General features: G+C 36.7%; 1 protein-coding gene across 4 annotated transcripts in view; it reads left to right on the top strand.

Moving 5' to 3' along the window:
* Positions 1–24,443, top strand: part of ZNF451 (zinc finger protein 451) — a 133,544-nt gene that overhangs the window by 76,455 nt on the left and 32,646 nt on the right. For 3 of the 4 annotated variants that reach the window (XM_037842544.1, XM_037842541.1, XM_037842542.1), the window contains 4 exons: positions 9,791–11,391; positions 13,361–13,504; positions 14,567–14,697; positions 15,640–15,826. In XM_037842544.1, the coding sequence (XP_037698472.1) occupies positions 9,791–11,391; positions 13,361–13,504; positions 14,567–14,697; positions 15,640–15,826 (2,063 nt within the window). The remainder of the gene's footprint in view (positions 1–9,790; positions 11,392–13,360; positions 13,505–14,566; positions 14,698–15,639; positions 15,827–24,443) is intronic. The other variant, XM_037842543.1, reaches the window with a different exon arrangement.

Below are 24,443 nucleotides of genomic sequence, written 5' to 3'. Positions count from 1 at the left end.
ATGTACACATAAATAGAATCATGGAAGCTTTTATGTTACCTAATCATTTCATGGCCCTATATATTTAATGTACCAAATGAAAACTGAATCTCCATTCCACACCCCATTGCTTCTCTCTAGGTAAGAGAAAATCTATTTGTTTTTCAAGGTAGAGTTTTAAGTGTCCATATTTCTTAAGTCAGAGTTAAGGAAATCCTCTCTTCATTTTGGATGTTGTCTGTCTTCATCTTCTACATAAAACTCCAGCAGAATTAATATTCGCCTTCATCATCTAGTCAGATCCTTCACATGTTCTTCAAACCAGTCAAATATGGGATTCTCAACATTTTCTGTATCAATAAGGTGTGGAACCAGTAGATTCGATGAAGACCTGTTTTCTCCTTGCCACACTGGACTTCAGATGCCATTTGGGTTGGGTTCAGAAGATGGGGAAGCATAGATGTTTCTTGACCTGAGTCTCTTAGCAGTAAAGATGTAAAAGGGAGAGTGAGATCACGAGGAGGCTGGCTGTAGACTGCAGGGCACCACGTCCTGGGGTGGTGACATTAGTTGTACTTGGGGCAGCTGAGGTACTCTGGGAGGAGTTACTTCAAAGTGTTATGGCAGTTGTTTGATTTGAATAAATCTGCGTGGGTAAGAGCAGCACCAGAAGCAGCAGCCCCAGTCCGAGCCTGGCCACCATCGCTTTGCCCATGTCCGCTCCGTCGGCGTGCTGCGACTCTCGCTCTGTATTATCTTTTTTTTTTTTTTTTTTTTTTAATCATCATTTTATTGAGATATATTCACATACCACGCAGTCATACAAAACAAATTGTACTTTCGATTGTTTACAGTACCATTACATAGTTGTACATTCATCACCTAAATCAATCCCTGACACCTTCATTAGCACACACACAAAAATAACAAGAATAATAATTAGAGTGAAAAAGAGCAATTGAAGTAAAAAAGAACACTGGGTACCTTTGTCTGTTTGTTTCCTTCCCCTATTTTTCTAGACATCCATCCATAAACTAGACAAAGTGGTGTTTGGTCCTTATGGCTTTCCCAATCCCATTGTCACCCCTCATAAGCTACATTTTTATACAACTGTCTTCGAGATTCATGGGTTCTGGGTTGTAGTTTGATAGTTTCAGGTATCCACCACCAGCTACCCCAATTCTTTAGAACCTAAAAAGGGTTGTCTAAAGTGTGCATAAGAGTGCCCACCAGAGTGACCTCTCGGCTCGTTTTGGAATCTCTCTGCCACTGAAGCTTATTTCATTTCCTTTCACATCCCCCTTTTGGTCAAGAAGATGTTCTCTGTCCCACGGTGCCAGGTCTACATTCCTCCCTGGGAGTCATATTCCACGTTGCCAGGGAGATTCACTTCCCTGGGTGTCTGATCCCACGTAGGGGGGAGGGCAGTGATTTCATCTTTCAAGTTGGCTTAGCCAGAGAGAGAGGGCCACATCTGAGCAACAAAGAGGCATTCAGGAGGAGACTCTTAGGCACAAATACAGGGAGGCCTAGCCTCTCCTTTGCAGCAACCGTCTTCCCAAGGGTAAAACTTATGGTAGAGGGCTCAACCCATCAAACCACCAGTCCCCTATGTCTGTGGTCATGTTAGCAACCATGGAGGTGGGGTAGGCGAATACCCCTGCATTCTCCACAGGCTCCTCAAGGGGGCACTAAATCCTTTTTTTTTTTTTTTTTTTTTCCCTTGTTTGTCTTTTTTCTTTTTTTTTTTTTTAACTTTCCCTTCTTTTTTCAAATCACCTGTATGAAAAAAAAAGTTAAAAAGAAAACAAACATACAATAAAAGAGCATTTCAAAGAGACCATAGCAAGGGAGTAAGAAAAAGACAACTAACCTAAGATAACTGCTTAACTTCCAACATGTTCCTACTTTACCCCAAGAAAGTTACATAATATAGCAACATTTCAGTGAACTTGTTCCTACTACAACCATCAGAAATTAACAGACCATAGTCATTTCTGGGCATCCCCAGAACGTTAAATAGCTTATCTGTTCTTCCTGGATTATTGTTCCCCCTTCCTTAATTGCTCTCTACTGCTAGTTCCCCTACATTCTACATTATAAACCATTTGTTTTGCATTTTTCAAAGTTCACATTAGTGGTAGCATATAATATTTCTCTTTTTGTGCCTGGCTTATTTCGCTCAGCATTATGTCTTCAAGGTTCATCCATGTTGTCATATGTTTCACCAGATCGTTCCTTCTTACTGCCGCGTAGTATTCCATCGTGTGTATATACCACATTTTATTTATCCACTCATCTGTTGAAGGACATTTGGGTTGTTTCCATCTCTTGGCAATTGTGAATAATGCTGCTATGAACATTGGCGTGCAGATATCTGTTCGTGTCACTGCTTTCCGATCTTCCGGGTATATACCGAGGAGTGCAATCGCTGGATCGAATGGTAGCTCTATATCTAGTTTTCTAAGGAACTGCCAGACTGACTTCCAGAGTGGCTGAACCATTATACAGTCCCACCAACAATGAATAAGAGTTCCAATTTCTCCACATCCCCTCCAGCATTTGTGGTTTCCTGTTTGTTTAATGGCAGCCATTCTAACCGGTGTTAGATGGTATCTCATTGTGGTCTTAATTTGCATCTCTCTAATAGCTAGTGAAGCTGAACATTTTTTCATGTGTTTCTTGGCCATTTGTATTTCCTCTTCAGAGAACTGTCTTTTCATATCTTTTGCCCATTTTATAATTGGGCTGTCTGTACTATTGTCATTGAGTTGTAGGATTTCTTTGTATATGCAAGATATCAGTCTTTTGTCAGATACATGGTTTCCAAAAATTTTTTCCCATTGAGTTGGCTGCCTCTTTACCTTTTTGAGAAATTCCTTTGAGGTGCAGAAACTTCTAAGCTTGAGGAGTTCCCATTTATCTATTTTCTCTTTTGTTGCTTGTGCTTTGGGTGTAAAGTCTAGGAAGTGGCCTCCTAATACAAGGTCTTGAAGATGTTTTCCTACATTATCTTCTAGGAGTTTTATGGTACTTTCTTTTATATTGAGATCTTTGGTCCATTTTGAGTTAATTTTTGTGTAGGGGGTGAGGTAGGGGTCCTCTTTCATTCTTTTGGATATGGATATCCAACTCTCCCAGCCCCATTTGTTGAAAAGACCATTATGGCTCAGTTCGGTGACTTTGGGGGCCTTATCAAAGATCAGTCGGCCATAGATCTGAGGGTCTATCTCTGAATTCTCAATTCGATTCCATTGATCTATATGTCTATCTTTGTGCCAGTACCATGCTGTCTTGGCAACTGTGGCTTTATAATAAGCTTCAAAGTCAGGGAGTGTAAGTCCTCCCACTTCGTTTTTCTTTTTAGAGTGTCTTTAGCAATTCGAGGCATCTTCCCTTTCCAAATAAATTTGATAACTAGCTTTTCCAAGTCTGCAAAGTAGGTTGTTGGAATTTTGATTGGGATTGCATTGAATCTGTAGATGAGTTTGGGTAGAATTGACATCTTAATGACATTTAGCCTTCCTATCCATGAACATGGAATATTTTTCCATCTTTTAAGGTCCCCTTCTATTTCTTTTAGTAGAGTTATGTAGTTTTCTTTGTATAGGTCTTTTACATCTTTGGTTAAGTTGATTCCTAGGTACTTGATTTTTTTAGTTGCTATTGAAAATGGTATCTTTTTCTTGAGTGTCTCTTCAGTTTGTTCATTTCTAGCATATAGAAACATTACTGACTTATGTGCATTAATCTTGTATCCCGCTACTTTGCTAAATTTGTTTATTAGCTCTAGTAGGTGTATCGTTGATTTCTCAGGGTTTTCTAGATATAAGATCATATCATCTGCAAACAATGACAGTTTTACTTCTTCTTTTCCAATTTGGATGCCTTTTATTTCTTTGTCTTGCCGGATTGCCCTGGCTAGCACTTCCAGCACAATGTTGAATAACAGTGGTGACAGCGGGCATCCTTGTCTTGTTCCTGATCTTAGAGGGAGGGCTTTCAGTCTCTCACCATTGAGTACTATGCTGGCTGTGGGTTTTTCATATATGCTCTTTATCATGTTGAGGAAGTTTCCTTCAATTCCTACCTTTTGAAGTGTTTTTATCAAAAAGGGATGTTGGATTTTGTCAAATGCTTTTTCAGCATCTATTGAGATGATCAATTGATTTTTTCCTTTCGAGTTTTTAATGTGTTGTAATACATTGATTGTTTTTCTGATGTTGAACCATCCTTGCATGCCTGGAATGAACCCCACTTGGTCATGGTGTATGATTTTTTTAATGTGTCTTTGGATACGATTTGCAAGTATTTTGTTGAGGATTTTTGCATCTATATTCATTAGGGAGATTGGCCGGTAGTTTTCCTTTTTTGTAGCATCTTTGCCTGGTTTTGGTATTAGATTGATGTTAGCTTCATAAAATGAGTTAGGTAGTGTTCCATTTTTTTCAATGTTTTGAAAGAGTTTGAGTAAGATTGGTGTCAGTTCTTTCTGGAAAGTTTGGTAGAATTCCCCTGTGAAGCCATCTGGCCCTGGGCATTTATTTGTGGGAAGATTTTTGATGACTGATTGGATCTCTTTGCTTGTGATGGGTTGGTTGAGGTCTTCTATTTCTTCTCTGGTCAGTCTAGGTTGTTCATATGTTTCCAGGAAATTGTCCATTTCTTCTACATTATCCAGTTTGTTGCCATACAGTTGTTCATAATATCCTCTTATAATTTTTTTAATTTCTTCAGGATCTGCAGTTATGTCACCTTTTTCATTCATTATTTTGTTTATATGGGTCTTCTCTCTTTTTGATTTTGTCAGTCTAGCTAGGGGCTTGTCAATCTTGTTGATCTTCTCAAAGAACCAACTTTTGGTGATATTTATGCTTTCTATTGTTTTTTTGTTCTCTATGTCATTTATTTCTGCTTTAATCCTTGTTATTTCTTTTCTTCTACTTGGTTTAGGATTGGTTTGCTGTTCATTTTCTAGCTTCTTCAGTTGATCCATTAGTTCTTTGATTTTGGCTCTTTCTTCCTTTTTAATATATGCGTTTAGTGCTATAAATTTCCCCCTTAGCACTGCTTTTGCTGCATCCCATAGGTTTTGGTATGTTGTGTTCTCATTTTCATTCGTCTCTATATATTTAGCAATTTCTCTTGCTATTTCTTCTTTAACCCACTGATTGTTTAGGAGTGTGTTGTTTAACCTCCAGGTATTTGTGAATTTTCTAAGTCTCTGATGGTTATTGACTTCTAATTGTATTCCATTGTGGTCAGAGAATGTGCTTTGAATAATTTCAATCTTTTTAAATTTATTGAGGCTTGTTTTATGTCCCAGCATATGACCTATTCTGGAGAAAGTTCCGTGAGCACTAGAAAAGTATGTGTATCCTGGTGATTTGGGATGTAATGTCCTGTAGATGTCTGTTAAATCTAATTCATTTATCAGATTGTTTAGGTTTTCAGTTTCCTTATTGGTCTTCTGTCTGGTTGATCTATCTATAGGAGAGAGTGATGTGTTGAAGTCTCCCACAATTATTGTGGAAACATCAATTGCTTCCTTTAGTTTTGCCAATGTTTCTCTCATGTATTTTGTGGCACCTTGATTGGGTGCATAGACATTTACGATTGTTATTTCTTCTTGCTGAATTGCCCCTTTTATTAGTATGTAGTGGCCTTCTTTGTCTCTCAAAACATCCCTGCATTTGAAGTCTATTTTATCTGAGATTAATATTGCTACACCTGCTTTCTTTTGGCTGTAGCTTGCATGAAATATTTTTTTCCATCCTTTCACTTTCAATTTCTTTGTGTCCCTGTGTCTAAGATGAGTCTCTTGTATGCAACATATTGATGGTTCATTTTTTTTGATCCATTCTGCGAATCTATATCTTTTAATTGGGGAGTTTAATCCATTTACATTCAACGTTAAAACCGTGAAGGCATTTCTTGAATCGGCCATCTTATCCTTTGGATTATGTTTGCCATATTTTTCCCTCTCTCTATTAATATCCTTTATTGTACCCATACCGAATCTCTTTAGTACTGAACCTTTCTCCAAGTCTCTCTGTCCTGTCTTTGTTTCTCTGTCTGTAGGGCTCCCTTTAGTATCTCCAGTAGGGCAGGTCTCTTGTTAGCAAATTCTCTCAGCATTTCTTTGTCTGTGAAAAATTTCAGCTCTCCCTCAAATTTGAAGGAGAGCTTTGCTGGATAAAGTATTCTTGGCTGGAAATTCCTCTCTCTCAGAATTTTAAATATATCGTGCCATTGCCTTCTCGCCTCCATGGTGGCTGCTGAGTAGTCACTACTTAGTCTTATGCTGTTTCCTTTGTATGTGGTGAATTGCTTTTCTCTTGCTGCTTTCAGAACTTGCTCCTTCTCTTCTATGTTTGACAGTGTGATCAGTATATGTCTCGGAGTGGGTTTTTTTGGATTTATTCTATTTGGAGTTCGCTGAGCATTTATGATATGTGTATTTATGTTGTTTAGAAGATTTGGGAAGTTTTCCCCAACAATTTCTTTGAATACTCTTCCTAGACCTTTACCCTTTTCTTCCCCTTCTGGGACACCAATGAGTCTTATATTCGGACGCTTCATATTATCTATCATATCCCTGAGGTCCATTTCGAGTTTTTCAATTTTTTTCCCCATTCTTTCTTTTATGCTTTCATTTTCCATTCTGTCATCTTCCAGGTCACTGATTCGTTGTTCAACTTCCTCTAGTCTTGTACTATGAGTGTCCAGAATCTTTTTAATTTGGTCAACAGTTTCTTTAATTTCCATAAGATCATCCATTTTTTTATTTAGTCTTGCAATGTCTTCTTTATGCTCTTCTAGGGTCTTCTTGATTTCCTTCATATCCCGTACTAGGGTCTCATTGTTCATCTTTAGTTCTTTGAGTAGCTGCTCTAGGTGTGTCTCTTCTGGTCTTTTGATTTGGGTGCTTGGGCTTGGGTTATCCATATCGTCTGGTTTTTTCATATGCTTTATAATTTTCTGTTGTTTTTGGCCTCGTGGCATTTGCTGTCCTTGATAGGGTTCTTTTAGGGTTTGTAGACCAGTTGAAGTCCTTATCTCTAATTTATCAGATCTACAGCTTCGTGGAGTACACTTTCTCTAACTAACCAGCAGGTGGCGTCCACGAGCCACCTGTTCTCCACAAGCCAGATCTCCCCTGCTTAGCCTTTTTGGTGAGTGGGGGAGTGAGTCTTGTGGGGCCCAATTGGTGTCCCAAGCTTGCGTGTGTAGTTGGTGTTGCCTGCCCTGTATGTGGGGCGTGTTTCTGGGCAGTCGGGGAGGGGGGGTGGCCCTAACAATCAAATCTCCCTGATGATCCTAGAGTTTTAAAGCTACTGCAATAGTCTAATCCTTCAGTTCAGTCCTGCCACAGTTTGTCTCTGCCACTGACCCACAAGTCTTTGGTATTGGCGTATGGCTCCTGAGACTTGCAAGTGGGCCCCTCTTCCAGGCTGTGCACCCCGGGTCCTCTGTTGAGGGATGACTGTGCTATGTCACAGGTGAGTGCCGTCCCCCCAGGGCAGTTCTGGGCTGCTGGGCTGTGTTGGGAGGCTCCCAGTCTGCTCAAATGATGGCTGAATGGGGCTCTGTTAATTCACACTGCTCCCCCTTCCCAGCTCTGGGACATTCAACTGAGGTTGCAGGGAAGGCTAATGTCCACGCCCAGTTTTGTGGTGTGTGCCTGTTATTTGAAGCACTTCCGTCACACTGGGTTGTCTGGGGCAGCTCTGGGCTATGGGGCTGGCGATGGGCAGGAGTGTTTCCTGTCCACCAGGATGGTGGCTGTGAGTGGACACCCCCCTTTTCTTGGGAAGTTGTGTTGTTTAGTGAATTTTCTCAGCCACTGGATTATTGCCTTTTGTCTCAGAGCTCTCTTATTTCTGCTCTTGACTTGACGTGCCCAAATTTCAATTCTTTGAAGCTTTCTGTATTGAGCTTCTTAGAGTAATTGTTTTAGAAAAAGCAAAAAGGATTTAAAAAAAAAAAAAAAAAAAAAAAAAAAAACGGCCCTCCTCAGAGATCTAATGGGTTATTGAAATGCTAATAGACAAAGCAACCAGGGCCATTAAGGAAAGGTGCCCTGGGCAGAGAGATCAGCCTTGCTTCGGGATTTGCATATGCGCCTCAAGGCCTGATCTCCGCCCTTCCCCTTTCTGTGTTCACCAGAACTCCAAAAATCCTCTGCTTTTACTTTGGAGCTTCTCGTGTTGTTTTCCTTCTATGCCCGTCTCCTCTCTGCTGGGCTGGCTGCTCTCAGAGTCTCTGGTGTCTGGCCTCAGTCTATCTATGGTTGGAGTTTGAATCAGTAGAATGAGTTTCCGATGAGAGCAGCCACTGCAATTCTCCCTTCTCCTTCCTGGAGCTGACAGCCCCTCCTCCCCCGGGACTGAGCCTGGCAGGGAGGGGCGCGGGTCCCCTGGCCGCAAAAACTTACAGATTTCGCTGATCTCAGCAGTTCCACGTTTTCATGAGTGTTGTATGAAGTATGCCCAAAGACAGATTGCTCTGTGGTGTCCAGTCCACGCAGTTCCTGGCTTTTTACCTACTTTCCTGGAGGAGTAACTAAAACATACAGCTCACCAGTCTGCCATCTTGCCCCGCCTCCTGTATTATCTTTTAAAATAGATTGTGAGCCTACTACTTTCGTACTTCCTTCTCATTGCTTCCACTAACTTAAAGAATTCAAGGCAACTTTATTATTTTCAAATTTATTCTTTCTCTAGCAGCTTTCCCACTTTTATCTCTTACTGTGTTTGTGCCCCAAACATAAAATACTTTCTGAATCTCCACTTATGACCTTTCCATTCTTTTCACAAAGTACAGCTCAAATATCATTTCCTCATTCTAGTTTTTCTTGATTCCTTATCCACTTCCATTCTTTTCTTCTTAATAGAATTAATTATGCTGTGCACAATGAATCCATAGCCCTTAATTAGTTTTCTGAAATCAATTTATTTTTTAATACATAATATATTGATATGGTTCAGTATTCTAAAGATCTTATCCATCCCTTTATTCTACTACTTAATCTCATTGTATCTTAATCACTGCATGTCTCTTTCTAATAAGATTGACTTTTCTGAGGCAAAACTCTGTCTTCTTTATCTCTACTGTTGCCATCTAGAATGGGGTCTTGAATCATACAGGCAAATCTATGTAGTCAAAATATGTGGAGCTAAATTAAGCCTGCCAACTGTAATCAGAGGAGTTAGCAATATAACCAGATGTCATTCCAATTGAGAGAGGAAAGATGTTCAAGACAAACTGATTGTTAAGTCTTTAGTTGTTGCAGATAGGAAAAGGAGAAAATGGACTGAAATAGAAGACTCTTGGTTTAATAATTGGTTTTCATTGGCAAATAGATAATGATTGGTAAGAAATGGAAAAGTAGTAGTTCTGGTCTCTTTGGAATTTAGTAGTGAAGAAGAAAGTTGAAGTATAGTTGTTCTTTATTTTTTTTTCTTTTCTCCTAGAGAATATGACTTTTTATGAGATAGTTTTTGGAATAGTGTGTAGTCTTAATTGAGCCTAGTTCTTTAGTGCATAAGCCAGTATGGGCATGGCATATTCCTGACATAGAATGAATTAATTCTTGAGAATGTGTTCCACCCCTTCCTCATATTCTTAACAAGATGTAGGTAATAATCAAGTGTTTTAAGATGATAGAATTTCATTATATCATCTGCATCTTTATTGAAAAGTATCTTTTGGTGCTTATTTATATGTTAGTTATTTTATAATTACTATAGTAAAAATCATGATATTTTAGAAAATACTTATGAAAGAGTTTTTTTTAAATCCAATTTAGAGTTCGTTGTCGAAATGCTGGTCCTGTTGCTGTAGCTGAGAAGAGCATTGCCCAGGTTGCAGCAAGATTCATATTAAGAGCTTATTGTCCAAAGTGCAACCAAGTATTTGTGGATGAAACTAGTACCCAATATCATAAGCAGAATTCAGGACACAAAGTCCGAGTTATTACCTCAATGGAAGAATCAGTCTTACTTTATTGCCATAGCAGTGAAGGGAACAAACCTCCTTCTGACTTGCATCTGTCAGAGCAATCAACGTTTTCATCACTTAAAAGAAAAATGTCTTTTAAAGAATCCAACACCCAGGATTGCAGTACCATTCCAAAAAAGAAGGTGAATTTAGAGGATAAAAGCCATGAAAGTTTGGTTTATATCCAGAAAGAAAAGTCAACAATTAAAACTTGGTGTTGTGAGTGCCATCAAAGATTCCCTAGTGAAGATGCAGTAGAAAAACATGTTTTCTCCGCAAACACAATGTGTTATAAGTGTGTGGTCTGTGGAAAGGTGTGTGAAGATTCAGGGGTCATCCGTTTACACATGAGCCGGATTCATGGAGGAGCACATTTAAATAACTTTCTTTTCTGGTGTCGGGCATGCAAAAAGGAGTTACCAAGGAAAGAGACTATCATGGCACATGTTACTGAATTTCATAGTGGACACAGATATTTTTATGAGATGGATGAAGTGGTAGAAGGTGGAGTTTTGCCATCATCCTCTACAACATTGGTGAGTAACACAACTGCTAAGAAGCCTTCTTTGACTGTTATCAATCATTCCCCTGCGAACAGCCCTCCAAGGGGGAAATGGCAATGCCGAATTTGTGAAGATATGTTTGACTCCCAGGAATGTGTAAAACAGCACTGCCTGTCTTTGGCAAGTCATCAGTTTCATAGATATAGCTGTGCCCATTGCAGAAAGACTTTTCACAAGATAGAAACATTATACCGACATTGCCAAGATGAGCATGACAATGAAATAAAGATTAAATACTTTTGTGGGCTTTGTGATCTTATCTTTAATGTGGAAGAGGCATTCTTGAATCATTACAAGGAGTGTCACAGCATCGATTATGTGTTTGTGTCAGAAAAATCTGAAACTTCAGTTAAAACCGAGGATGATTTTCCAGTATTGGAGACCAGTAACCTGTTAACCTGTGGTTGCCGTGAGAGTTATATCTGTAAAGTCAACAGAAAGGAGGATTATAGTAGATGTCTCCAAATCATGCTGGATAAAGGTAAACTGTGGTTTCGCTGCAGTTTGTGTTCAGCAACAGCACAGAATTTAGCCGACATGAACACTCATCTACATCAAGTGCACAGAGAAGAAAAGAGTGCTGAGGAGGAGCAACAGTATGTAATCAAGTGTGGCACCTGCACCAAAGCATTTCATGATCCTGAAAGTGCTCAGCAGCACTTCCATAGAAAACATTGCTTCTTACAAAAACCAAGTGTGGCTCATTTTGGATCTGATAAAGCAAGCCTATACAAGTTTACTGCCAGTGCCTCACATATAGAGAGAAAACCGAAACAAGCAGTAAACCACACAAAAAATTCAGAAGTGGAGAAAGGAGCTGAGAATGACCTAAGCTGTCAAAATACAGGTATGGCTTTACAAATCTGTCTGTGCAAATTTCACATTAATGTAGAAACTCACATGTACTGTAGTCACTAATTTTGTAGTAAATACTATAACCATGAAAGCTACTAGTAACCCAATTTAGAAGCAAGAAACAAGATAGGAGGATACATTAGTTAATTATTGCAATATATATTTTGGGGAGATTTGTATTCCTACTACTTCCTTCAGCCACTCTCTAAATTCAAGGAGACAAAGAGTATATGTTGGCTTTAAATAATAGGTATTTTACATACCATTTTCTTTTCTTTTACAAAAGGCATGGGGATTATGAGAGATGAAGGAAGTTGATAGTTTTCCGGAAAGTCAGATTTTAAAGTTATGCTGGACATTACTATCACTTACATTTTTCTTAAAATGTTTAGTTTCATTTTTAAAATTAATCAAATGGATTCTTTTTGTTTGTTTCAGTCTTGGCCTTATTCTATAATTTGGAGAAATCTTAAAAGTCATTTCAAAATTCATATATATATATATATACATATATATATATATATAAAATTTGATTGGCTTAGGAAGCAAATTTTTTACTTACAGTTAAAATAGCCATTAGAAGTGGTATTAAAAGTAGCAGCAAGAAACCAGTGAAAAAATTGAGATATGGATCCCCTTGTTTGCTGTACTTGTTTTGAACTTTCCTCCTTTCATATGATAGAATTTATTAAATCTAGAAGAATGCAGTGTTTTTAGTTTGTTTAGATGGGTAATTTTAATTCTGTATCCTTTTAAATAAATATTAGTTACTGGTGAGTACACAGTATGTAGTGGAGCACAGTAAAAATATGTGAACATTTGGGTTATAAAATACTTTTAGATGTATATATTTTAAAATTTAGACGTATATATTTTAAAATTTTTACAGACTTCTTCTATAGCATATGTAGATCTCAGCATCACTTTTATTCATGTCATGGTTTGAATGAGAAAGGATTAAATACTTACTTGATTAAATACTTACTTGACTGTACTCCAAACAGTAGTCACATCCTTTTGTGTTCTTTTGTGCTTTTCCTTTTCCTCCTCTCCTTACTTTTTGCGAATTGGTGTTAGTCTTTGATTGATAGAAAGTGATTTAATATCTAAATCTAGAATTTGCTGAGAACCTGGAGAAAATACATTAGAAGAAGGGTGGCTTGGAAATGGAAGGGGATGACCGTAGTATATCAGAGGGATCCTCTGTTATGTGGAGTAGAAGCTATTAACTTTTAAATGATTTATCATTGTAAGGTTTGCTTTGCTACTACTGGAAAGTTTAAGGCCCTATCAAGGTGGAAAAGTATGACAGAAGGTAAATGAGAGGGAGAAAAACAGTTGGAGATTGTGGAAGATGATAAAAAAGAACCTGAGAGAACCAAGAAAAATGTGTTTATAATGGGAGGTGCTATGTGCCACGCTTGCCCCTATTTCTAGAGCTGCTTTTGGGCAGCAGGCCTGTGGGTTATCCTCTTTCTGCTCTCTAAGGTGTTTAATCACAGAATCAGAAGGCCGCTAATAAACCAGTAGTCTAAATTACAAAAAGAGCCAAATTCTGTTGGGGGGAACATTCTTAATAGATAATCTTGAAAAGGAATTTCCTTTTGATGAATTGGTTTGAGTTTTTGGCTATTTAGCCTTAAGTCTTGGTCTTCCTACCACATTATTTTAATATTTTAATAATTCCTTTAATAAATGACTTAAGGAAAAACCCCTTAGAATTAATGGCACATATTTGTAAAAGATATATAATCAAGTTTCTGAAATATTAAGAATTTTATGTTGCAGTTGTAAAATGTGTCAAATACAGGTTTGTATATCATGAAAAAGTTTAGATAGAGATAAATAAGTTGAAAAAATTATTTTTGTTTATCAGTTCTCTAATATCTTTTAGACTTGAGAAATTAAAATATTTTCTTAGCAAATTCTTACTAAATTCATGTTCATGTGTCTCTCACCAGATGAAGAAGTTGTTGAGCTTCCAGATCTGGATTACCTGCGAACCATGACTCATATAGTCTTCGTAGATTTTGATAACTGGTCAAACTTTTTTGGCCACTTACCAGGACATCTTAACCAAGGAACATTTATTTGGGGCTTTCAAGGTATGGTTAATATGGAAAACATTTAAGACGACCCCCTTTTATTTTTCTTTAGAATATGGTTCACTTTAAAAGGATTCCTCTTGAACCTTCCTGAATACAATGTAGGTGCATAATTGGAATATTGTTACTTTGCGGTGTACTTACTCTGCTTGAATCTTTTTCTCATTAGATTTTTCTCTGGTGAACGTTAGCTCTTTTTGGTGGCCCAAAGTTTGTGGGTGTTTAGATACAGATTGAAAAAGCTTTTATTCAGCACCTATAATACACCATGTACTATGCTTGGTAATAACACATAGTTACTGATTATTATTATGGTTTCTCTCTTTTAAAATGTAAGGAAATTTTTAAATATAATTTTTAAATATAATTTAAAAATTTAAATATAAGGAATGCTGAAATGTTTATTTTTTCCATAGTCTTAAAACTAATAATTAGCACAGTTAGTTTTTGAACTTGGATATCTTGGCTAAAGAGCTAGAATTATTTTCAGCCTACTAGAACTGCCTCTTGAGTTCATCCTTTCTGGCTATTCATAAATCTGCAGCTTTATCTAAATCTCTTTACACAGTGACGAAACCTGAGAGACAGCCTTCTTTAATATACAGAGGTTTAGGATAGTTAGCATCTGATAAGTACATGTTTGATAGGAAAAGGCAATTAAAGAAGAGAATTTGGGATTCAAGATGGAAACATACTGACCTGGATAAGTTAGCCAGTACAACCTTTTACTAAGTTCAACTTTGCTGATTGCGCATCAATCATTTCTATCCACTGAACAGCCTTGACATATTTGTAAAAACCACTAATGCATATATTCATACAGAATGATACCATTTCAAAACATTTTCAAACATTGCTTTTGGTGTTGCTTAACATCCCTGTGAGTAGGCAGATGCACGGAAGTTGGTCTACTTTCCCAAGGTTGTAAGGCAGAAGATGGTGATACCTGGGCTGGAACTGAGTTCTTTGCATTCTAATTTAGTACTTTCAGTAGTTTCTAGCCATTTGGTCTTTTCTTCTCCAGTTTAACTATATTTATGCCTTTTCTAAATGAACTAATAGGAGGAAACACCAATTGGAAACCTCCACTCAACTGTAAGGTCTTTAATTACCTGAACAGGATTGGATGCTTCTTCCTTCATCCTCGCTGCAGTAAAAGAAAAGATGCTGCTGATTTTGCCATATGTATGCATGTGAGTCCTTGTTTTATTAAAAATCCAGTGTGACTCTAGGACCCACTGATTCTATGCTTGGATTCCCGCCTGCACCCCCCCCCCCACCCCCCCACTTGAATTGTAATGAAACTGTGTAAATCATTCTTCGATGCTATATTTTTGAATAAAATCTTCAGCACCAGGTTCTATTTATGACTACTTTGAGGGCAAGGTACCTTGGCAGTTTTATTTACAGCTGAATCTTTAGCCCCTAGCAGGACTAATTACACATAATAGACCCTCACCTGTTTGTGGAATGAATGGTTAAGAGATGACAGTGTACTTGATCTATGCTAAGATGCTTCCATACTTTCATATCGCTGAAATTGGGAGGAAGCTTAACAATCACTGTTGCGCTAGATAGAATTTACATTTATTTCTGCCTCTACCAGTCACCTAGAGAAACTACTAACCTAAGACCTGTTTAAAATTTAATTCTGTGCTTGAGTGTTTATGAGTCACACTGATACTGTGAATTTACTCTGCAAACCTGCTGAATGCTGCTTATGGTCAAAACACAAGAGATTTCTGTTTTCCTCTATCTAGTGCCAAGATCAAGTCTTGCAAATTTCCTTGCTTACCCTTAACTTTATGGCAGATTTGTTTCTTATTTACCCTTACATTGAGTGTGTAGCCCTTTGGTGTTCCCAGCTTTATCTGGGGGCCTCCTATTGGACTCCCATTTTGGTAGTAGTTTTTCTTTTTATTGGCACATAAAATAGCTCATCTTATGGTTGATGACATCTTATAATTGATGAAATGTGTATTTCATTTATGAAGGAGATCTTTGTATCAGACTGTGGTGAGGGCTAGAGAAGAAGCTTAATACACTTCCCAGATATATGCTCATTTTGAAATAGTTGTAATGATTTGAAATGCAAATACTGATTTCATCAATATATGCCATTTGTTCCAACTTAGGCTGGCCGTCTAGATGAACAACTACCCAAGCAAATTCCTTTTACCATCCTCTCAGGAGATCAAGGTTTTTTGGAGTTGGAGAATCAATTTAAGAAGACTCAGAGGCCAGCTCACATACTAAACCCTCACCACTTAGAGGGAGACATGATGTGTGCTTTGTTAAATAGCATATCTGATACTACTAAAGGTATGCAGCTGCAGTCACAGTGCAAACCGCCCAAGAGGAGGAGACTTCACTGCTGAGAGAAACCAATAAATTGCTGTCCACTAGTAAACCATTGCCCAGTCACTAAGCCCTCATGCTCTTATACATCTATCTTACTATCTTTTCTTTTTCTCTCTTTCATTCTTTAGTGTTTTAGAAAGGAAATGAGCTCAATAATTTTCTGGTGTATTTTTTTTGATCTAATATATCTAATCTGTATTCCAGACTTACATTAGTTTTTTAGAAAGCAAATTGCTTATACCTGTAATCAGAAAGCTTTTATAAGGAATAATAATGACAATACCAACAAAACAGAACAGAATTCAAGAGGATGACAGCCCTGTGAGGCCTTTAGTTTAGGTCTGGGGAAAGGGTGAAGAACTCCTTTCTTCTTGTTGGTGACTTGCACTCCCTTCTCCATTTTATGAGACTGTTCAATGAAAGGGAGTGTTTATGCCCACTTCACTTAACCAGTTTTTAAGAAAAGATGACTAAGGATTCAAAAGTTTTTCTCATAATTTCCAAAATAAAGAAATATGGATGGAAGAAGAGAATAAAGAAGTAGCTCCTTTTTAAATAGCCTAAGAATTTGAAGCCATGTGTAATATTTTAAGGTATGGGTGATTGACCTCAATGAAAAACAGTAGCTACTTTTGGGCATGTTTATTGTATACATTTAAATTTTCCATCTCTGCTTGTCTCCCAGCTGTTTTTTTCTCTCAGCATGTTTGGTGCCACATTTTGATGAAAACCCATTCTGAAAAATTTTTTAAATTCTAATTGCATCTGATTCTATTCAGTTCTGCAAAGTTCGTAATCAGTAATCTACCAGCTCAAGCATATTCTTTAAAGCAGAGTGATGATATTAAGGTTGTAGTGGAAAATGAGCTCTGTTTTATCTATTTATGTCATGCATTAGTACTGAATTTAATCTTCCTATTCTGTACTTTTTGCTTTTATCCATTTGCTTTTTAAACTTTGTTTTTTATTTAATCTCTTTTCCTTCCACCATTTTGCCATCCCTTCCTTAATCCTTATATCATCTACTTAATATCTTATAAAATACTTGAGTTTTTACCTTTGCCACCCTGTGCTAACTGCCTTTTCTTTTTCTTATGCTGCTGCTTTGGGGAGCATTTCTTTTATAATTTAAAATGTATAACCTGTTATGGATTTCCCTCTATTTCAATTCTTTTTGGAATGAGAGCTGCATAGGTAGATGAGAATTAGAAGGAAGATGCAGAAGGTCATTGTTATTTGCTGGTTGTGCCCTACTAAATGCCTTTTAAGTTCTAGGTATTCTTTATTTTGTTATCATTCATTCATATTCAATGCTCTTTTGAACTTACTGCTCTTTGGGACATGTGTACTTCATGCTGAATTTTTGTGGAATGCAGCAATTATGCAGTGCATAAAGAAGGGCATGGGCTTTGGTTCACATGTCAGCTTTGCTTCTTGCTAGCTGTGTAATATCAGACAAGTTACTTAACTTTTTTCTAAGCCTCACTTTCCATCTATAAGGTAAGATTTAGTGATATATGTAAAGTGTCTAGCACCATATATAAAGCAGTATAGGTGCTCAGTAAATAGTGGTTGTTTTTATTACTTCCATAAAACTAAAATATGATTCCCAACCACTGCATTTTAAAAATACTAGAAATAATTAAAATTAAGGGGCCAAAGAAGTGTAGAGTTTTTAAATCAAGACATTTTACCTTTCATGTTGATTTAAGGATCTAATGAAGTATATGCTGCTTTTGCAACCATAAAATGCAAAAATGTTATACTAAAGCACACTATATTCAGATCCAGTAATTAATTTAAGGCTAAATTTTTCCATCATGAAAGACTGGGAGGTGTCAGATTGTCTGGTAGTAAACCTTAAAATAAGAGAATCAGGTAACATTACGTTCTTAGATAACTGCCATCACTTTCCCTATCAAATGGCTTTGTGAATAGAAAAGTAATAGTTTGTGTTAAGGGATGGTATTTAATGTGTACTGGCAAAGAGCAAATCTTTCAGTGTTCACGAAGACATTCTTTTAGGGTCTTTCAGTAATTTTGGTTCTCACAAGAATGCCAAGTTACCTCCTTTCATCTGTTTTAGCCTAGTGTTCCTGTCTTCAGATTTGACAACCAAAGTTTCTTAAGGCATTGTGGTTTTAACCTTTTGGTGGGGGGCACAAGAGAGATTAATGGAACTCTCTGAGAATCTGATGAAAACTTGCTATACCCTCTTTCCTCCAAAATAAACATGTATATAAAATTTTACATATAATTTTAGCAGATACATGGTTTCAAGGTTCCTAGCTACAAACAAACAAACAAACTCTTATCTTTAGGCTGCAACAGAATCTCATATTTTAACATACAATGAGAAGTTATCTTTTATATCCATCATTAGTTTTCAGGTTTTTAAAATTTCCACCATATCATGGACAAACGATATTAAGTTTAAGCCTCTTTTTTTTTTTTTTTTTTTTTTTTCTTTTTTCTTTTTAACTTTTCAGAAATTTACCATTACCAGGGCCAGAAAGTGATTGGTAATCATACTGGAGTTTTCTGTATAAACAGAATGTTTCTATTGAATACTGTCATGAGAATCAATGATATATGGTATCTTATACTTTGAAAATTTAGTGTTTGCCTATTTTTCAAAGTTCATTGAGTATTTTCTTCAGGAGGTATTTATTTCAGGATACTAATAGAGAAATTCAGAATTGCTGGTTCCGTATATGGATGTCATTTAGCAATTACTTGGTGGGGAAGGGGCAGGTAAGTTGCTTTACTACTAATACATTTTTAGTTCTTTGTCTTGGTTACAGTAAATTAGTTACTCATTGCAGCAAGGTGGGCGTTTAGACCAGCTTTGAGGTTTGAATGTGTCATGGTTTTTACCCTATTAATAAACTCTCTCTCCTTCTAGTCATCAGAGTACCAGCACTAACATTTTGATTACAGCTATGATATATGTATAAATCCTTATAGAGACACTTAAAAATATCTGTTAACCAGTCTTTAATTGATGCTCTTGGCCCCCTTATCTTCCTTCATCAATTATGTTTTATATTGAACCCATGCTCACTTGAAACTTGCCAAGATACATGGATCCTTTTCTAGAAATCCTAATCAGAGTAGCCAGGGTAAACTTTCTCTTCTTTTAGACTTTTTACTTTTTATTCACAGATATATCTTCATTGTAATTTAAGCTTTATGTTTTAGAGATGCAGATACAACTTTTCACGTAAATTTTCAGTTTTAAAGAAGAGAAAGGGGAACTAGTCTTTATTGAGGGCCTACTATGTGCCAGCTACCATGCTAGCTGCTTTTTATTATTTAATGTTTAAAGAACTTCTTCTACGTGTTATTAAATCCTCATGGCAACACTTTGAGGTGGAATGGATTATATTACCCCATTTTAAAAATGAAGCTGAGGTCTGTGAAATTTAAATAACCTGCCTATGGCCACACAGCAAGTGCTTTTCTCCTCTTCTGCATTGCCTGTGAAGGCTGAGGCTTTCACTGACATGAATACCTGATTTCATGGTGTAGAGATACCCAACTAGTGCAAATTAATGGCTCTAACCATGTCCTTGAAGAATGACTTTATTAAGATATTTTCTACTGTAGTCTAACAATATTGCAGAGTTTATGTAAAGATAATAAATAGCACTTTTAAAAAATTAACATTCAGGGAGATGCATTATTTTTAGTAAGATAACAAGACTTGGTTGTGGGTTCTGGTACTTAAAAAATAAACTGATTATGTAATGAACATAGCCAAGGAAAATGATTAGCATTGTAATTTCCTTAGGATCTTTGGTCTCAAAATTAAACAAATAAACCCCATCTTGAGAGGCTACTCAGGATATTTTCACAATAACTACAAGCACAGCAATGAGCTATTTCAGTACTGCAGTATGCCATTTCTAAGAAATTTATTGCGAACTCCCCCCCTCCCACATTCCATTGCTGCTTCCCTTTTTAGCCTACTCAGTATAAATGTTTCAGAAGATATAGAAGTTAATATAACAATTTATTTTATTTGGACCAGTGTCTGCAAGCTTGAGAATGAGATACAACTGCCACTTTTTTCTTGAGACTACAGAAATGCTCTTTAGTGATGAGCTCAGGCTGGGTTAAAGGGAACGCTATCTCCTTTTTTCTTTCTTCCTTTTTTTTTTATTTTAACAGTAGTTTTATTGAGATGTAGTTACAGACCATGCAATCCATCCAAAGTGTACAGTGGCTTTTAGTATAATCAAAGAATGGTGCATTCATCACCACAATCAATTTAGAACATTTTCATTACTCCAAAAAGATAAACCTCATACCCCCCTAGCAGTTACCTCTCAATTCTTCTATCCTTCCCCAGCCTTACATAACCACTAATCTAATTCTGTCTCTATAGATTTATTTGTATTTACATTTTTTATGAATGGTATCATACCATATAAGGTACTTTGTGTCTGGTTTCTTTCACTTAGCATAATGGTTTTCTTTTTATTATTGTTTTTTTTTTCTTTAATTAAGTTGTAAGTTTACAGAAAAGTCCTGTGAAAAATACAGCATTCAAATACACACACACACACACACACCCATTATTGGCAGTTTGCATTAGTGTGGTACCTTTCCTACAACAATGAAAGAATATTAAAATATTACCGTTAACTATAGTCTGTAGTTTACATTAGGTGTATTTTTTTCCATATACCACCTTATTATTGACACCTTGTAATAGTGTCATACATTTGTTATAATTCATGAAAGAACATTCTTATATTTGTACTATTAACCACATTTTTATTTACCCTGTATGATATTGCTACCCCTCTCATGGCAGTATACTATCCATAAGATAAAAGAACTGTGCTGCTTGTTTGTACTGCATCTACTATGCGGTTTTTTCTTAATTTGCTAAGTGTTGTTTTATTGTACCTACCTCAACCACACTTCTTTTTAAAATTTCTTTTTAACTTTTTATTTTGAAATAATTTCAAACTTACAAGACAGTTTGTAAAAATAATACAAACCCCATGCAGAGAACTCCAACATACCCTCCAACTTCCAGATACCAGATCCACCGATTTTAACTTTTAGCCACCTTTGCCATATCATCTATTGTTATCATCTGTTTTCTGAAGATTTGAGAGCAGATTGTACACATCATACTACTTGAACACGTAATACCCCCATACGTATTTTCTATGAACAAGGATATTTACTTATGTAATCACCTTAAGTACAGTTACCAAGTTCAAGAAATTTCTACTTTCCAGATTTTCTTATGTCCCAATAATCTTTTGGAGCCTTTTGTGAAAACATATGTACAACATAAATCTTCCCATCCCAACCTCTCCCAAGTATAACATTCAGTGGAATTAATCACATTCACAATTTTGCAGTACCCTTCCTACCATCCATTACTAGAATTTTCCCTTCACCCCAAACAGAAACACTACATTCATTTTGCATTAATTGCACACTGCTCCTGCCCTTCACCCATGGTAACCTGCACTCTACTTTCTGTCTCTTATGATTTGCATATTCTCTGGTATTTTCTTTGTGGTTACCATTGGACTTATCTTTAACATCCTAAATCTATAACAGTCTCATTTTCTCTGATACGAACCTAACTTCAATAGCATACATGAACTATGTTCCCTATGTCCTTCTCTCCCCTCTCCATCTTTGTATAGTTATTGTCAGAAATTACATATGTATACACTGAATTCAAAACCATTAATTTATCATTACATTTTTGCATTTGCCCTTTAGGTACTGTAGGAAGTAAAAAATGTGGAGTTAGAAATAAAAAAATACAATAGTACTGGTATTTATATTTACTCATGTTATTATCTTGACTGGTGATTTTTATTTCTTCATGTGATTTCAGTTAGTTGTCTAGTGTCCTTTCTCACCAACCTGCAGTACTACTGTTAGCATTTCTTGTTCTTCAGTTTTTGTTTATCTGAGAACGTCAGAATCTTTCTGTCAGTTTTGAAAAACATTTTTGCCAGATACAGAATTCTTGGTTGTCAGTGTTTTGCTTTCAGCACTTTAAATATGTCTTCCAACCAGCTTCTTGCCTCCATGTTTCCAATGAAAAATTGGCACTTAATCTTATTAAGGCTCCCTTGTATGTGACACATTGTTTTTCTCTTGCAGCTTTCAGTATTCTCTCTTTAACTTTGGCATTGACAGCTTGATTGTAATGTGGTTTGGTTTGGGTCTATTTGGGTTTATCCTGTTTAGAGTTCATTGGGCATCTTGAATGTATATATTCATATCTTTTGATAAATAGGGGAAGTTTTCAGCCATTATTTCTTTTAATATTCTCTCTGCCCCTTTCTTTCTTCTTCTCAGACAGTGCGTATGTTGATACACTTGATGGTGTCCCACAGGTTCCTCAGGCTCTTTTCACTTTTCTTCATTCTCTCTTCCTTCTTCTCAGACTGGATCAATTCAGTTATTTTATCTTCAAGTTCATGGATTCTTCTGCCAGCTCCAATCTGCTGTTAAACCTGTCTAGGGAATTTTTTTATTTCTTTTACTCTGGTTGTCAGCACTGTTTGGTTCCTTTTCATAATTTCCTTCTGTTGATAGTCTCTTTGTATTTCTCTGTCACTTTCCTGATTGCCTTTAGTTCTTTGTCCTTGTCCTTTAGCTCTTTGAGCATATTTAAGACCATTTTTTAAAAGTCTTTGGAATTTCCCAGGTCTAATCCTCCTCATTGATGGTTCCAAATGCTTTAATCTTCTCCTTTGCCTGGGCCATCACTTCCTGTTTCCTTATATGTTTTATAATCTTTTGATGAAACCTGGAAATTTTGATATTTTACTGTGTTATCCCTGGAATTTAGACACTGGGGCACCTGTTCCTTAAGCTTGTATCCAGCTAGTGTTATTCCAGGAATAATAAGAGAGAAAAAAAAAAAAAGAAAACACCTTTCCCAGTCTTTGCAGATTGACCTGTTTGAGTGCTTTCCTTTGGAGCTTATCCAAACAATGAGTTTAGAGAATAAGCCAAAGCATAGGCCTTCCTAGTCTTTTTCTGTGCTTGTACCTTGTCTTGGGCATTTGTGTTTAGCCCTTGGAATTCTCCCATTTACATGGATACAAGTCTCCTCTTTCCTAAGAAACATTTTCCTCATGGTCCTGGGCACTGCCTTCTATGTCCTACAGCCAGCAGTCCCTTGCCCTAGGCAGCCACTTGACTGCTCTCCCACTGTGTTCTTTAGGAGAACTCTGTGAACCACCTTTGACATGCAGGGCAAGTTGTGGGACAAGTTCCTCAGGTCACCACCAGACAGCTTAGGCCAGACATACATATCCAAGTATGTGCATGAGGGTTACCCTGCTCCTTCTGGAACGGAGATCTGGGATCCACAGTTGGCTCTGTGCTGAGTGGTAAGGGGTGGGGAAGGGGCCAGCCAGTGTTCCAGGAATTCCTACTGCTATTAAATGGCCTTTTTCTTGTTTTGGCACTCCCCCATTATTGCAATCCTTTAATTGTTTTCTGGAACTTTGAGAAAGATGTTTCTGCTAGTTCTTGCTGGTTGTTCCAAGCTTCTTTGAGGGGACAGAGCCCTGAAGTATCTCGCTTTGCCTTTTAGCCTCAACCATATTTCTTGATGGCTGAGTTTCTTAGTTACTATTTTTCACTGTTCAATTGGTGACCTTCGTTGCTTATATAAAAATTCCTTTTGGCTCTTAGATAGATACATGTTTATGTAATAGAACCTGACTACATGTTATGTATATATATTATGTATAGTTGAAGAACAAGACCCATTTGACTTAATTTCTGTGTAGTTTTCTTCTGAAAATACAGTTTTATATATCCTGTTATTTATAGTTCTTAAGTATTAATTTAACTAGAATATTTTTTCTTAGATTGTGTAAGGCTGAATTTGAGCATCAGTTGTTATGAATTAATGTATACAAATTGTAAAAGATGTTACTAAATATACGTCAATATAATTTTTCTTGAAACTGAACACACTTCATGGACTATCTATTTTATAGCCGTAGGACTTTGTTGTATTCATTTGGATGTAGCTTCACTTAGGAATACAGTGACATATTAAGTGTGGCCAGTGTCTGTAGAAGTCATACCAATTACACAGATTTTTAAAGCCATCTTAAAAATTGAGCTTAGTAAATGTTCACTCTTGCTGTGAAAGTGCAGATGATTGAAATAGCATCATGCTCTGTTGAATAGGTATTTTATAAAATAGTTGTTGAACTTAATTCTGAAATTCTTGTGTGCCTTTAGTTTCTTCAGCCTGTTAATGAGACATAGTTTGTTGATTTTGGCACCATCTTAAAGTCTGCATGATGCAATTAATTCTATGCAAAGGTTCTGAAAATAGGAAAGAATGTTCATGATTTCTCTGTTCTACAAATGGGTCTGATTAAGGCAAAGGAAACTTTTTATAATTTTTGCAACCCAGTGTCAATCTAATTCTTGTTATCCAAATATGCAGTTTTGCTTTAAGCCTTACATGGAGTGATAAATTGTTCAGATCAGTAAAGGCAAGCTGCTTTTTTTTTAATTGTTTTATTGAGATATATTCACATACCATACAATCATCCAT

The sequence above is a fragment of the Choloepus didactylus genome, chromosome 7 (assembly GCF_015220235.1).
Source record: "Choloepus didactylus isolate mChoDid1 chromosome 7, mChoDid1.pri, whole genome shotgun sequence".
NCBI classification, from domain to species: Eukaryota; Metazoa; Chordata; class Mammalia; order Pilosa; family Megalonychidae; genus Choloepus; species Choloepus didactylus.
This window is presented reverse-complemented; position numbering and strand designations above follow the sequence as displayed.